The sequence below is a fragment of the Thermomyces dupontii genome (genome assembly GCF_041956625.1).
Source record: "Thermomyces dupontii strain NRRL 2155 unplaced genomic scaffold VTN31scaffold_1, whole genome shotgun sequence".
NCBI classification, from domain to species: Eukaryota; Fungi; Ascomycota; class Eurotiomycetes; order Eurotiales; family Trichocomaceae; genus Thermomyces; species Thermomyces dupontii.
The window spans coordinates 2211751-2226064 of NW_027192307.1; the positions used below are offsets into that span (position 1 = coordinate 2211751).

Here is a 14314-nt window from a genome sequence, read left to right on the forward strand (position 1 = left end):
CTTCAACCCGCGTGGTCGAAAATGGTGCTGGTCCAGGAACTGGTTAATCATAGCTCCTAGAACATCTATGATATGCTGAAGAGCTCTGTTTGATTCCAGAATCGTTTCACACTGATCAAACATTTCCCATGAGTTGGAAATGTCGATCCGAATGTGAAACATGGGCCAACGATCAACACCCTTTGTCGAGCCTTTTGTAACGGGATTTTGCTCTTTTGAACCCGACGATTCGTCCAGGCCAAACTTCGAAGCGGCAAATAGTTTATTGACTTCACGGTAGATAGGATTGGGGTTGTCAAACGTGTTGAACACTGGCAGAATACCAATCGAAATGAACTGGACTTGCTTGGTAGCACAAGGAACTAAAGATAGGCACGCCCTAATTGAGAGGTCAAGGGTGCTGGCAGACAACGTGATCCAATCGCCTACTTCTCGCGAAATCAGGCCGGCCTGGCAGAGAATAGATCGTGTGCGTTCAACATCCCCTACACCCTCACCCGGCGATGCTTGGTCTCTCAGAGTCATTGTCCGACTTTTATCAGCGGTCGACAGTCGGAACTTGAACGGTCGTGCAACCGCGAGACCCACAGCAGTCAACATTCGCTTTAGTTCGTTCCATTCCTTGTCTACATCACCACCTTTTTGCAATGACAAGGCCCTCTGCTTGACTCTGACCGGCATGTTGCCAAACAAGTCGTTGACAGTCACTCGGGTGCCATGTCTGTGGTTCAAGCCATGATGGACAGGAGAAGGAATCAGCCTGGAGACGACTTTCGAGCGGTGGAGGATAAGGGTGCTTGTCTCCAGCTCGTCAAAGTGACGGGAGGTGATAGTCAACAATGACATTGCAGCCAACGCTGCCAGGAACAGGCCTTTGGACCCAAAGATATTACCACGGCCGGCCTTGGATGTATCTATGATGATGGTGAGTATCCAGGACAATATGGTGAATGAAGCAACATACGATGTGGCCTGGCCAAGCCACTGCCTTCCATGAACTCGGCTGTGGAAAGTCCGTGGCCATCATCTTCCACCACGCAGCCTCCCCTTCCATAGTCGACTACGATGTCGATGTGGCCGGCATCGGCGTCAAGAGCATTCTTGACCAACTCTACCACCACCCCATTCAGATGAGTGATGGAGATGGACGACTTCATTTTCGCCGCCACGTCCGGCGGCAGTGGTTTGATCGCCGCTTTGGGGGGCATGATTCCAGTTTCACGCTTCCAATGCGGATGGATGATGACGACGCTGCAGCTGGGGCAGGCCGTGTGGACCGGGATTTCTGCTGCGTATCATGTCCAAAATATTTCTATCACTTTGCGCCAGCAAATATGGCCTCTTTCAGGAAATCATCGGCCTTGACGCATTGATATGCACGCATGGAGCTCAAGGAAGGTGCGCTTCTACAAAGAACTACGGAGTAGTACCGCTTGATTTCCTCATTCGGTTAGCACGGTCTATCACGTGATATATCGGCAAATTATTTTGCAGTTTAATAAGCTCTGTTACTCAGCCTGGCTTCTTTGTTGAATGACAAGCGACAAGCTCCGTTGAAGCTTCTTCGATCGGATCGCAGTCAGTGCTAAAGTTACAACCCCTTGCTGTAACATCAATGCCGTAGGATTGCAGCGTCTCCAATCATGAACGTTGCGGTATAATCACGTGACTATAATGGCAATCGATGACGGGCTGGCCTGTCTATCCCTGGCGCACAGCTTGGGTAACGGAGCCGGAGCGGCCTGACGAACTCCCATTCCACATTGATCTGGTTGATTCGGGTGCACACAGCATTTACTGCAGGCCGAAGAGCTTAGTTGTCCGCTGCGCTCTACATGACCGATTCATCTTTACCTATAAATGACTTATCCGTGGAGTCATTCGCTCACTGTGCAATAATTTAATCGACTCCGCACAAGACCCCTTGAAATTATGGCCATGGCGCAAACATCGACCAACTCTCGAGGTACGGTGTACATGTCTTCAGCGACCAAGAAGTCAGTAGCTGACCGCTATACAGATCGCCAGGCACGACGGCGGCCGTTCTCAAGCTGGGTGAAACGGCTGACCCACCTGAAGAACTCGTCGGCGGACCACATGAACGGATCGTCAAGTAAGCGGACCGGAGCGAGCGCATCAAAAGGCAAGAAACAGGAACCGACGCCGGTCAAGAACAACCCATATCCACTATCGGGCACCGTTTCGGGGGTGCGACACCGAGACGCTACCGATGCGAATTCTGACACACAAGATTTCCCGCGAGACTCCGTCAGTGCGCGGAGCTCCAGTCTCGATAACCAAGCTCCGGAGACAAGCGCCAAGTCGACTGCGCCGACGGTATCTACGAATGGCGACACAGCGCGGTCCGAGACGGGATATTCCAAAGCGGGGACGATGGTGACGGGGAACGCACCAACGACGGGCGGCGGAGAAGGAAGCACATTTTCGTCGCCGACGCCTTCAGTCCGGTCGCTGACGACGACGCTGACGACGGTACAATCAACCGCACCGTCAGCCACCTTGTACGGCGGCAACCAGAATCATCATTCGCATACTAATTCCGCCTCTGGGGCCCAGCTGCAAGTTCAGTTCAGCGCCCAGTATCCGCACTCGTCACTGCCGGCACTACCTCAGCATCTAGCCACAACACAGCAGCCAGTTACGTACCACGCCGCCACGGCCAACGGCCTGCTGACAGACAATGCGTCCATCCTGACGCTGGCGTCATCGTCGAAGCGCCGCCGGCGCAATTCGCTAGACACCAACGCCTCGATCCGCGCGATTGCCCCGTCGTCCGTCTTCGGCGGGAGTCGCGAAAGCCTCCCGCTGAGCGTCCTCAGCGGCCCCAACGCCGGCGGCGCCGACGCGTCCAACACCTCCGTGACCAACGCCTCGGGGGTGGTCAGTGCTAGCCGACCGAGCATGGGCGGACATGCCAGCGCGGAGCGCACCAGCGTCTACTCTACAACGGGCACCTCCCCACTAACCCCCGGAGCCGGCGAACGCACGAGCTTCATCGCCGGCAGCAAAGTCAGCGGCGGCGACAACCGCGACGCGGGCAGCATCCGCAGCGGCCTGCAGTCGCACAGTCGCAACGGCAGCGTGGCCGGCAGCATCGGCGGCAGCAGCCCGCTGACCAATAACCCGCTGACATCATCGACATCAAGCCCGAACAACGCAACCCCCGCGGGACGGATCAGCCGACGCAGCTCCGGATGGGGGGAAATCAGCAGCGAAACGAGCGACGAGAATGAGAAACATGACAACGATCATGACGATTCACCCACACAGCCTAACGAGAGGAATCATGAGAACGCTTGACTTTTGAATCCGGGAATGAGATGAATTAATCCAAACTATTATGCATATACGTACACGGACTAAAGTACACGTCTGCTGTTTTGCTTTTTCTTGATCACTCGTGTTTGTTTCGTCAGGACAGGTCTCCCCAATTTCCCTTTTTTTTTTTTTTTTTTTTTTTTTTTTTGCTTCCGAGGGTCCGTCATTGTTCGCTGCGTTGTGATTCTGCTTGCGGTTGCGGTTGCTCTTGGGTTTCTTAGTTCTTTTTTTTTCGTATGGTGATACCACATGTCTGCTGCCATTCAATGGTTTTGCTCGGTTGGTTGGTGTTCCACAGTTGATGATTCGGATATGATCGATCAATCGCGCTGGGCGGATTCTTCCGATTCCTCTCTTGAGTGTTTCTTTTTTTTTTTTTTTCCTTTCATTCCATGTTTGATGCTGTATATATTAAGTCGTTGAGTTGTGATTTCATGCAATGATTGCAGACATGTTTGAGAGAGTGACCAACCCGAGGTACGGCAGTACTCAACTACGAGACTTGGTCCTGGTCTGAAGGCTCCTGTCTCGAATATACTCGTGGAATGGTGTATTGTAACATCCTCCCTAGTTTCCACCTTGTAGATATCACAAACCGAAAAAAAAATGACACGTGAGAATACCACCCGTCCCGAACAGTCCTCATGACACGTAACTAGAAAACGCCAAATCATCTACTAGAACTAGAAAAAGAAAAGACGTCCAACCCGTTCAGGTGCGCATTAGGCGCGTCATTAAGTTCAAGCGCTTTTGGTCTGGTTAAGCAGACGATGTCGAGGTGCCGACACTTGATGTGCTGACCGTGGATGTTGCAACGCTCGTAGTCGTAGTTGCGGGCTTCGAATCCTTGTTGGCGGCATTCTCACGCTCGTTCTTCTGCGCGAGGAATTTCTTGAACATCTGCGCAATGTCGGCCTCGTTCTTGTGTCCGTCGAGGTCACCGCCGTTCTTCTCGGTGATGAGATTCTTCAGCCATTGGTTCTCCAACTCGAGCTGTGACACGCGCGCCTCCAATTGTGCGTTCTTTTCCGTTGTTTCCTTGACGGTGCGCTCCAGCGCTTGCTCGCGCAACTTCTTTTTGATGCGGAATCGGGCGCTGGCGGCAGTGTTTCGGCGCCGCTTGTCCTCTTCGGCGGCTAATCGAGCGGCCTCATCCATGGTCTTGGGATCCTGTTTCCGCTTGGTCCCGGCGGTTTGGGTGGGAGCGGCAGGTGTCGCTATTGATGTGGGAGCCGCGGCCGGAGGAGCCCGGGATGTGACGGGATTGGACTTGTCCGCAGGAGGGACTGTGCTGTAGGTCGCATTCTGCACTGGCGGCACTGTTGTGAATGGCGACGACATGGAGAAGTAATTTTGCGACTCGGAGGGCTGGAAGTCCGTCGAGGGATATTCCGGGATGTGGTTAAGGTCCGCTGCACAAGCGCCAAGTTAGAACTCAGCTTCAACAATCCAAGCGCAACGACCTGGCACGGAGAGAAATGCCATCCAAAAGACACGTAAAATCAAGAAAATCGCATCTCAGCAACGCTCAAGGGTCTGCAACGTCGAAAATGCACCAGGTCACGTGCAGATGACGTGATCGAGCAGGTGCAGTTCGTGCCTGGCGGCCAATCGCTGCGGCCGCTAAAACCGCACACCCCTGCTAGCTGGATGGGCCAGACTGCAGATCAAAGTACAAGGCTGCATCCATGCAGTTGATATTGGAACCCACGGCAAATAAAAAGTGGCAAACACATGGGTAAACATGCACACACACACACGGAAGTAACCACGAAACTCGGCAGAGGTGTTCGTGCCTCATGGCCATGCCAGGCGAAGCGTAGAATCAGCGAACACGGGACAGTACTCACCATTGAAGAAGTCGACATAGTCGACATTCTGCTGCTTGTCCATGCCCGCATGGTCCTGATGCTCAGTCTTCGTCTCGGACGACTCGTAGGAGACAGGCGGCATGTTCAGGTCGCCGAAATGGCCAAAGTCGTAGAACTCGGCATTGGTGAACAGAGCCAGCTCGGCATCGATGTTGAAATCACTCTGCTGAGCTGATTGCTCAAACGGCGATGGGACGGCATTCAAATCCTCCAGGTACTGCGAGAAGTTGGGGGCGCGCCGCCCGTTGTAACTCGACATGGTGGGCACGCACACTGGAGATCCGAAGGGTTCTCGGGTACGAATGCGTATGGCAGAAAGCAAAGCCCGAACGGAGAGAGACGTTGCCTGCAGCCGGTGCCTGCAGGCTGTCAACCCAAGCAGCGGCAGATGTACTTGCCAGTTATGAGGGCTGATAAGGGCGTTGAGAAGAGAAAGCGATGTTCAGACGTGAAGTGCGAATGTATCGGGAATTTTCCTTTTCTTCGCGAGGGGCGATGACTAATTCACGCCGATCCGCCTTGAGTATGTGCCGAAGTCGATTCGGGCGGAAAAAAAAACACCTAACCTTGATTCGAGTCTCGATTCTCGTCCCTGTTCACCGGCGCTATGACCTCCGCCAAGTAGTCTCTTTCTTGCTTGCTTCAACAGTTCACAGCGACGATCACCAGACTGAAGATGGACTACATACTCTATCCGGTGTTTTCTCAAGGGATATTACTCGATGCTCAATTCTCCCACCCATACTCCGTACATACTACATATGTATCTTGATTCGACTTGCCACCGGATGACATCGACTCGACCTCACCGGGACCGAGAATCGGAAAAAGACATTTGGCCTCGGCAGCAGTCGGGCCCCTCCCACTGCCAATTCTGGTATCTTAATTTACCTGCCACTTTGCTGTCTGTCCCATCCTCCCCGCACGAAAGGAAGCGAGTTGAATTTCCATAATCTTCAATGACCCTGCTGCTCCTGTATGCGTACATACTACTCCGTACATACATAACATAACTATGAAATGCCTACCAGCATTTGCTGGCTTACCGCGCTGAGCGCTAGAAATGGCCAATCATCCCTGCATGTCCCGCCGCCCCGCGAGCTTCTGGAATATCAAGCCGCTGTTGGTGCGGTCGACCTTTGGACTCTGTTAAACCCCTCCCTGTGGCCGGGATTCAGGGACACGGTCGAATGGGAGATTGTTCCGAGAGATCTCAAGCCTATCAGAGGGCCATACTCGACCATTCGCCGCCCTGTCCTCGTCACAAAGAGTTCACAAAGTTCACAAGGGCAGAATCAGATAGTGAACTTGTTGGTTTTGCTCATGGCCATCCCAACACGGCGGCACTTCGACTCTGGCTTTGCTAAGTCGACTTGCATGACTTTCATGAACTGGGCCAGGCAGTCGTCGTATTCGTACTCGAAGGTATTCATAGAGGAATTGCATTATTAATACAATATTAATACTAATGGTTCACTTGGCCTGTCCGTTACATCTTCCCTTTAGGTAAACCCTCCGGTGTCCGGACTCCGGAGGCTCAGCGTCCGGGGGTATGCACGGAGGCCCTTCGGAGCTGATCACGTGATAAAGCTACATATAATCTCCACGTGACTTCCCACGTGACTCTTATCAATGACGCGTTCAAACCGATCCAATCGACAACAGTCCCGACACGCGAGAAGATCCTTGAAATGAGCATGCCTCGCCCGCAACAACCCCGGTAGAAATGCGCTGAGCATGGCTCGGACAAAGTGTGTCCGGGCGCCCACCGTCTCGAGCCTGCCCAATTCACTCCGAATACCGAGCAACGCACCAGCTCTCGTAAAAACGCTGGGCAGATTGTCGCGGCAGTCGTTGCTGGACTTGGTCTTAACATGGCTGTCCGAAAAGCATCGGGACGCTTTTCCTCCATTTCTTGCGCGGGACGAGTTGGAGAATGCCGCCGGAGACCAGGACACGAGTCCCTACCCCGCGGCGCAGACGCTGGACGAAGTGCGCGAGGCGTACGAGGACCTGCAAAGCCGCAAGGGCGGTAAACGGGAGGTCATTGATCGGATCCTCGAGGGAGACTGGCGGCATGGCTTGACATTGGCGCAACTCGCCATGGCGGATCTCCGGTATATCGATGAACATCCCGCCAGCCAGCGCTGGACGGCCTTGCGCCTGGTCTCGGTGAACGACAAGAAAAAGCCACGCCGGGATCAGGACGACGAGTCGACAGAGCTGTCGGCGAACATTCCCCGATTACACGCCGCTACGTTTCTATCCAACCTGCAGCGGGAAATCGCGTCGTTGGTCAAGGCCCATTACTACCTGGCGCGATCCAAGACACTGCCCGTGACGTTTCTGCGCATCTTTGTGACGGACTCGCCGTATCAGTACCCTCGACATCGACCAGAGGTGTACCTCGATTCGACGAGGATTCTCTACGTTGCCTTCCCGGACAGCAGCCCGTACGTCTACACCTCACTATCGCAGCCCATCAATCCTCGGCCTCAGTCGGGCGTGTCCGACGCGCGGTCGCTGCAGCGGCTCGTCCGAGATGCGATTCCGAAGGCTCTGTCGCGGCCACACGACCGTTACGAGCTCCAGCCAACATCACTTGCGGCCAAGAGCCTGCATACCCTCCTTGCTCTGCGAGGGCCGGGACGCACCAACAACGCGAACGGCGCGTTCAGTATCTTCGCGGATGCTGTTGTCGAGGGCACCCCGGCGGACCCGCGGCTCGCAGAGAGTGTTGCCCCGGAAGAGTATCGCGCCGAGGACCCCGCAACGGTTGACAAAGAAAACATATCGCCAGAGGCGAAGACGGAGCCACCCGGCGACGACCATGCTCGCGGCGCCAAACGAACCTCCTCTGGTCACGCAGCAACCGATCCTCGCGCCGCGAAGCGGCGACAGCGAATGATCGCAAGACGGTTCGGAACGGCGGGGACACCGCAATCTTCCGTAGCCCTGGACCGCCTCGACATCCGCCTGCTCGATCCGCCATCTACGCAGGGCAATCATAACGAGGACGACGACAACGAGGATGATGACGGTATAGGCATCGCGACGCCAACTCTAACTCTGACATTCACAGGCACGGACGTCATTGGCGGATTCCGGAAATTGGCCGAGGTCGGCGTCATCGATCCGGAGCGGATGCCGCCGTGGATGACGGGACAGGAAGGGGTGAGTTCGGCGACGGTGCGACGGGGGCAGAGGGTTGTTTCACAGTAGGGCTTGTTTCTAACATGTTTGGTTGGGACGGAATGCATGGACCGGTTCGGAGTTCAAGTTGGGTTTGTAAATACACTGGCGCAAGCTTTCTTGGGTATCAAAAGGTACATAGGAACACTCGATGATACAGGTATAAATCATGTGATGATTATATATAAGAAAAAAAAATAAAAAAAATAAACGGAAACAGCGACAACAAAGCAGTCTAAACCCAGCTATCCCACCGACGGTATGGATAATACGTCGAATAATCTATTTCCCCCATATCAGCAATCCATGTATCTCGATACCAGGCACTCGTATCTAAGACTCACCTCGCAAACGCGACAACCCAAAACTCTCGGCAACATTGATATAACCCTCGTGCGACACCGTACTCCGCTCCAACGCCGCCTTGAGATCGACCTTCTTGGTCTCTTCCGGCCATGGCGCACGACAGTAGACGCACCGAACGCCATTCGTGTTCTTCGCGGTTGATGCGGCCCACTGCTCAAAGCAGGCCTTGTGCACGTTGTTGCCGCACGAGGTTCGGCAGTAGATGATCTCCTCGGATTGCGGGGAAAATTCCATGAAGCAGATGGGGCAGTCGCCTTCGATGGGCTTGCGATTGTTGGATTCCTGTTCTGTTTGGCCGGGGCCGGGGTCTGCGGGGGGAGCTTTGGCGAAGATCTCCCGGAGTTCCTGGAGAAATCAGTCCTTGTCCTCTCTTGGAGAGACGCGAAAAGGGAGACGTACTGATGAGAGGAATGCGAGTTGGTACCGCAGATGCTCTGGGGCTTTGAGAACATTCACCAACACCTAGATCCGGTCAGTCAATGCACGAAACCCTGCTGGCCGGACGGTGAGCGTACATATACCACATGTTTGCATTGATTCCCCTTTCGCGCATCCGGACAGGTACACGAGGGCTCCTTCGCAATTGTAACTCGATAGATATTCCCCGTCGTACCAACCATGTAGACTTCTTCTTCAGGTACCTCCTCGGTGCCTTTCCGCTTGCGACCGATCACAAACATGCGCTGCGTGGTTGCTCGCTCCAGTTTCTCAAGATATGATCGCGGCGGGTGCGTTCGAAACCTCCTTGCACGCCGCTCTTCGCGGACTGGCTCACTAGGAACAACAACGGCTGTCGCTTCCTGTGGGCCGCTGCTAGTCCCGGTAGAGATAGACTTGGAACGGGAACCCTCATTGTCGTCGTCTTGGGTGAGGTCGATGACTTCGACGGGCCGCGAGTCACGAAACGCATTGGACGTACTACTGCTGGATGTGATTCGTTGTCGCTTAGATCTGTCGGACGATGAGGATTCAGCATGGGTTCGTTTTCTGCCGCTGGCGGCGCATGCGGAGGGCGTTGTTGTTGGCGGATAGACGCGCGTGGTTGAACTTGACCATGCGGTCGAGTAACGAACCATTGTGACTGAACGTCGCTGTCAGATCGTGTATTTATTGCGTGAATTTTCGCGAATCAATGGAACCCTGCTCGATTGCATGTCCGATTCCCTCGATCACAAGGAAGGAGAAGGCGCCTGAAATCGAGTCCTCGTGGCGAGGGTTGATCAGATACGAAGGGGAGATCCGATAACTCCGATAAGGGATGAAGAGGTGTTTGCACTGTTTGTCTTAAGACATGATCAAGGCGGTTTTGAGTTTGGAGAGTATTAAGCTGAGACTTCAGATGTATTCCTGAAGCTGATGAGGCGTCCAACTGTCTAATATCGAGTTTCTATTTATTATTTGAAATTGATTTGTGACCATGGCGCGACCACGCACGCACTCCGGCGCTGACGGTCCGAAAGAACCGCATTCTGTGTCTCTCAAAGGTAAACCCGCCCAGGAACTTCTGCGTATCATAGCTGATGCAGAGTAGTTCTCCGGTATGCACACAATCGCGACGATGGAGGACGTTCTCGCTGAGGAATCCTAGACTTTCGCGGCCATCGCTGTCGTATCAGCATCCGCTGCCGGCGGACAATACTGCGATCTCACCCAAGGCTTCCTTGGCGTACCCCTCGAATGATTTCGATAGTCAATTCATTCTCAGTCCAAATGTTCGTGCGGCTTGGTCTCCAATGAACTACACTTGTGGCATGATCTGACTGCGTTCAAGCTTACACTCCCACCAGCATTTGGATCAGCTTACGTTGGAGAGACGTTCTCGTGCTCTTTGTGTGCGAACAATGAAATCCCCGAGGACAATGAAACCAAGGTGGTCACCTCGGTCCACATCCTTGCAGAGATGCAGACTCCTTCGCAAGTGGTGCAGCTCGAACTACAACCGGTCGAGAACGAGCCTCTTGGAGGGCGGCTAGAAAAAGGACAGTCTATTCAAAAGATCGTTCAATTCGACCTGAAGGAAGAGGGTAATCATATCTTGGCCGTGAGTGTCAGTTACACAGAGACTTTGATGGCCGATGGGAGTCATGCGGCCAGTGGCCGAGTCCGATCGTTCCGAAAATTGTATCAGTTCGTTGCTCAGCCGTGCCTGAGTGTGCGAACAAAGGCCTCGGAGCTGCCTGCGCTGGAAATCGAGAACAAAGCCCTGGGGCCATATGGAAAGTCCCGACTCCTGCGCTATGTGTTGGAGGCGCAGCTGGAGAATGTCGGGGACGGGCCCGTAGTCATCGAGGTACGGTCTTCTCCTTCCCAATCGAGCGTCCCGCTCTGACCGTATCAGAAAACGCTGCTCAACCCCAAACCTCCTTTCAAGCAGAGGTCTCTCAACTGGGACATGGAGAGGCCGGACTCTGTCGAGACAGAGAAGCCCATGTTGAATCCTCGAGACGTTCTTCAGGTTGCGTTCCTCATCGAGCAGGAGGCAGACCAGGACGAGGGAGTCGAAGCCCTTCAGCGAGACCTCAAGCGGACTGGACGCGCAGCCCTCGGTCAGCTTTCCATCGAATGGCGCGGGGCCATGGGCGATCGGGGTGTTCTCATGACCGGCAACCTGCTGACGCGGAAACGGTAGTCATCCACTAATACAGACTTACGCTTGAGAAAAGAATTCCCCCCGTTGTCTACGACCGTGGCAGCTCCGTAAGAAACCGTGATCTGCGCTGCACCCTGCTACGGGGTTCATCACAGCTTCTCAGGTTGCATATAAGCACGCATTGTGCTTCGGCCGCGGCGCCGCAGGCGGACTTGTGAGTGCAAGCACCAAACCGAAAACAACTTGGCTTCGACCTACAACGGATGGTGTCGGACAGGATTTGCGGAAGTGTATGGAGGGATTGACCAAGATAGGCAACTCGTATCCTCTGACCATACACGATCAATACTTCACCAGCCCTAAAATGAGCGCCCCTTATACACCAAGTATTACTTAGTCGTACTTATTTACTCTACATGACCGACAATGCGAATGCCGACAATCATGGTCAATCTCCAAACAAATCATAGCTTAATTGCTCCTGGAAGGTCAGTAAGCCACGGGATAAGTTCATCGTTCATGAATCAACTGTCCATCTCAATAGACAGAGAACATCGTTCCCCATCTCCCACAGTGACTGGAATGCTGCCAAAAATCTGAACCCATTTCTTCGTCGAACTCGACCCCGGTGTATGAGTTTCGGTAATCGCTGGCACCTCTCTCTCGCCCTTTCCGTCGAAAAGATATGTCGTCAACAGGCGGCCCTGAGACGTTTTGTTGAGGAAGCGCCGGATTTTCCGTGGACCAACTCGTCCCAAGAAGCCAAATACCAACGTAGCGATCAGAATGGCAGCGGCGAGGGAGAGATCGATCAAGGCCGGAACGGCATACTCCCATCGATAGCGGATTTTTTTCCGCATGAACGTGACAGGAGGGGTATTGGATGACGGACCGGTGAATGCATCGTCGAAGTTCCCTGCAGTGGAGGGTTGAACTATGGCACCGTGCAGGCCCCTCGTGCCAACGACAGCATTGGAGGCAAGATCGGTCCAAATCAGATTCAGGATCTTCGGGGTGGTTTCTGCTTTGCTGGATAATTCCAGCATTTTTCGAAGCGTGGCAAGGTCCTCTAGCCTCGTATAGTCGATGCCGATAAAATCTATGTGCACCCCGAACATATTCATCAATTGTCTAGCGTAGAAGTCGACCCCTGGAAGGTTCTGATACTGTCTGCTGAAAATAAGCGCGCCACTGGGACCAATTTCGTATCCAGGAAGGTACAGAGACTCTTGCCTCAGCGTGTTAGGCTAATGTTGCCTCGGTATGTGTCCGATGGGCCAGGCAGTCGTCGTATTCGTACTCGAAGGTATTCATAGAGGAATTGCATTATTAATACAATATTAATACTAATGGTTCACTTGGCCTGTCCGTTACATCTTCCCTTTAGGTAAACCCTCCGGTGTCCGGACTCCGGAGGCTCAGCGTCCGGGGGTATGCACGGAGGCCCTTCGGAGCTGATCACGTGATAAAGCTACATATAATCTCCACGTGACTTCCCACGTGACTCTTATCAATGACGCGTTCAAACCGATCCAATCGACAACAGTCCCGACACGCGAGAAGATCCTTGAAATGAGCATGCCTCGCCCGCAACAACCCCGGTAGAAATGCGCTGAGCATGGCTCGGACAAAGTGTGTTTGACTGACCGGATCTAGGTGTTGGTGAATGTTCTCAAAGCCCCAGAGCATCTGCGGTACCAACTCGCATTCCTCTCATCAGTACGTCTCCCTTTTCGCGTCTCTCCAAGAGAGGACAAGGACTGATTTCTCCAGGAACTCCGGGAGATCTTCGCCAAAGCTCCCCCCGCAGACCCCGGCCCCGGCCAAACAGAACAGGAATCCAACAATCGCAAGCCCATCGAAGGCGACTGCCCCATCTGCTTCATGGAATTATCCCCGCAATCCGAGGAGATCATCTAGAATGTTAGAAATGCCAGTGGTCCGGATAACTTCGAGTCATTCGACTACCTAAACTCCCATGTGGGAAAGCAATTCCCGTTGACGACATCAACAAACACCAGCCTCACTACTGACGTTGGCATTGGTCTCAAACGAATTTGGATGTCGTCCCATTATGGAATTTACTTGGATGGCTTGGACTTCGGGCAAAATCCTCTGTATGAAAATCCCTTCGAGGTGGATACTGTCGACGACTTCTCTTTGGCAAGTAAGTCGACTTTTGTTATCATTTCACTTCATCTGCTAACACCGATGATCAATGCTGTATCTGGCCATCAAGGCTCTCACAGATCTCCTGTTCCCATTCCACTGGACCGGGGTCTTGATTCCCGTGCTGCCCGCCCGGCTCATTCAGGCCCTGGACGCCCCCTGTCCGTACATGGTCGGCATCGAGAGGCGATATGAGAAGGTCGAGCTGCCGCCGGAAGACTACGTTCTGGTTGACCTGGATGAGGATAAAATTGAAAGCGATGTGCCGCCAACTCCGCTGCCCCGCCACCAGCGCAAGAAGCTGATCTCCCTGCTTCAGCTGGCTGCGCCTCACCATCACCGGTTCGGCGTTCGGCCGGGTCCACCCGCCTACGCAATCGAGTCCTTCCCCTTTGACTCTTTCCCGTCCGAGCACGCACATATCTTCAACGCCCAAGCCCAGCCGACCCATCTGGCGCGGTACGTCAGTCTGAACTCGTCTGCCTTTGGCAATGACCCCGCCGTGCCGCCGCCGCCCACACCGATCTATAACGCATTCCTGCATGCCCGGGATGAACAAGGCCCGATGAGGGGCATTTCGCGCGGCAGTGAGCGGCCCGGAACGGGCTCGACGTCGAAGACGGGCTCACCGCCGTCGCCCAGCGCCAGCTCGCCATCGAGCGGACACTTCCCGCCGCCACCAATTCCAATCACGTCCGTCTCGCGCAATGACTCGGGTTCAGCGCTTCAGGCATCCTTGAGGGAGAAACGGTCCGGCCACTTCGATGCGACGTCTCGCCGCAGCTCG

At 54.0% G+C, this 14314-nt stretch overlaps 6 protein-coding genes across 6 annotated transcripts; 4 read left to right on the plus strand and 2 right to left on the minus strand.

Annotated features, from left to right (window-relative positions):
- Positions 1-1932: 1932 nt before the first annotated feature.
- Positions 1933-3321, plus strand: VTN31DRAFT_828 (uncharacterized protein; the record flags this gene model as incomplete). Its single annotated transcript, XM_069408375.1, has 2 exons — positions 1933-1966; positions 2021-3321. The coding sequence occupies 2 exons, from the start codon at positions 1933-1935 to the stop codon at positions 3319-3321; spliced, it is 1335 nt and encodes a 444-aa protein (XP_069263684.1).
- A 777-nt stretch (positions 3322-4098) lies between these two features.
- VTN31DRAFT_829 (uncharacterized protein) lies at positions 4099-5469 on the minus strand (the record flags this gene model as incomplete). The annotated part of the gene is made up of 2 exons (XM_069408376.1): positions 4099-4751; positions 5190-5469. 2 exons carry the CDS (start codon positions 5467-5469, stop codon positions 4099-4101), a joined length of 933 nt encoding a protein of 310 aa, XP_069263685.1.
- A 1478-nt stretch (positions 5470-6947) lies between these two features.
- On the plus strand, positions 6948-8432 carry VTN31DRAFT_830 (uncharacterized protein; the record flags this gene model as incomplete). The annotated part of the gene is made up of 1 exon (XM_069408378.1): positions 6948-8432. One exon carries the CDS (start codon positions 6948-6950, stop codon positions 8430-8432), a length of 1485 nt encoding a protein of 494 aa, XP_069263686.1.
- A 205-nt stretch (positions 8433-8637) lies between these two features.
- VTN31DRAFT_831 (uncharacterized protein) lies at positions 8638-9844 on the minus strand (the record flags this gene model as incomplete). The annotated part of the gene is made up of 4 exons (XM_069408379.1): positions 8638-8684; positions 8747-9113; positions 9168-9230; positions 9284-9844. The coding sequence occupies 4 exons, from the start codon at positions 9842-9844 to the stop codon at positions 8638-8640; spliced, it is 1038 nt and encodes a 345-aa protein (XP_069263687.1).
- A 341-nt stretch (positions 9845-10185) lies between these two features.
- Positions 10186-11397, plus strand: VTN31DRAFT_832 (uncharacterized protein; the record flags this gene model as incomplete). Its single annotated transcript, XM_069408380.1, has 5 exons — positions 10186-10252; positions 10300-10306; positions 10357-10480; positions 10540-11058; positions 11107-11397. 5 exons carry the CDS (start codon positions 10186-10188, stop codon positions 11395-11397), a joined length of 1008 nt encoding a protein of 335 aa, XP_069263688.1.
- A 1224-nt stretch (positions 11398-12621) lies between these two features.
- On the plus strand, positions 12622-13278 carry VTN31DRAFT_833 (uncharacterized protein; the record flags this gene model as incomplete). The annotated part of the gene is made up of 4 exons (XM_069408381.1): positions 12622-12664; positions 12746-12789; positions 13015-13077; positions 13132-13278. 4 exons carry the CDS (start codon positions 12622-12624, stop codon positions 13276-13278), a joined length of 297 nt encoding a protein of 98 aa, XP_069263689.1.
- Between the last annotated feature and the right edge of the window lie 1036 nt (positions 13279-14314).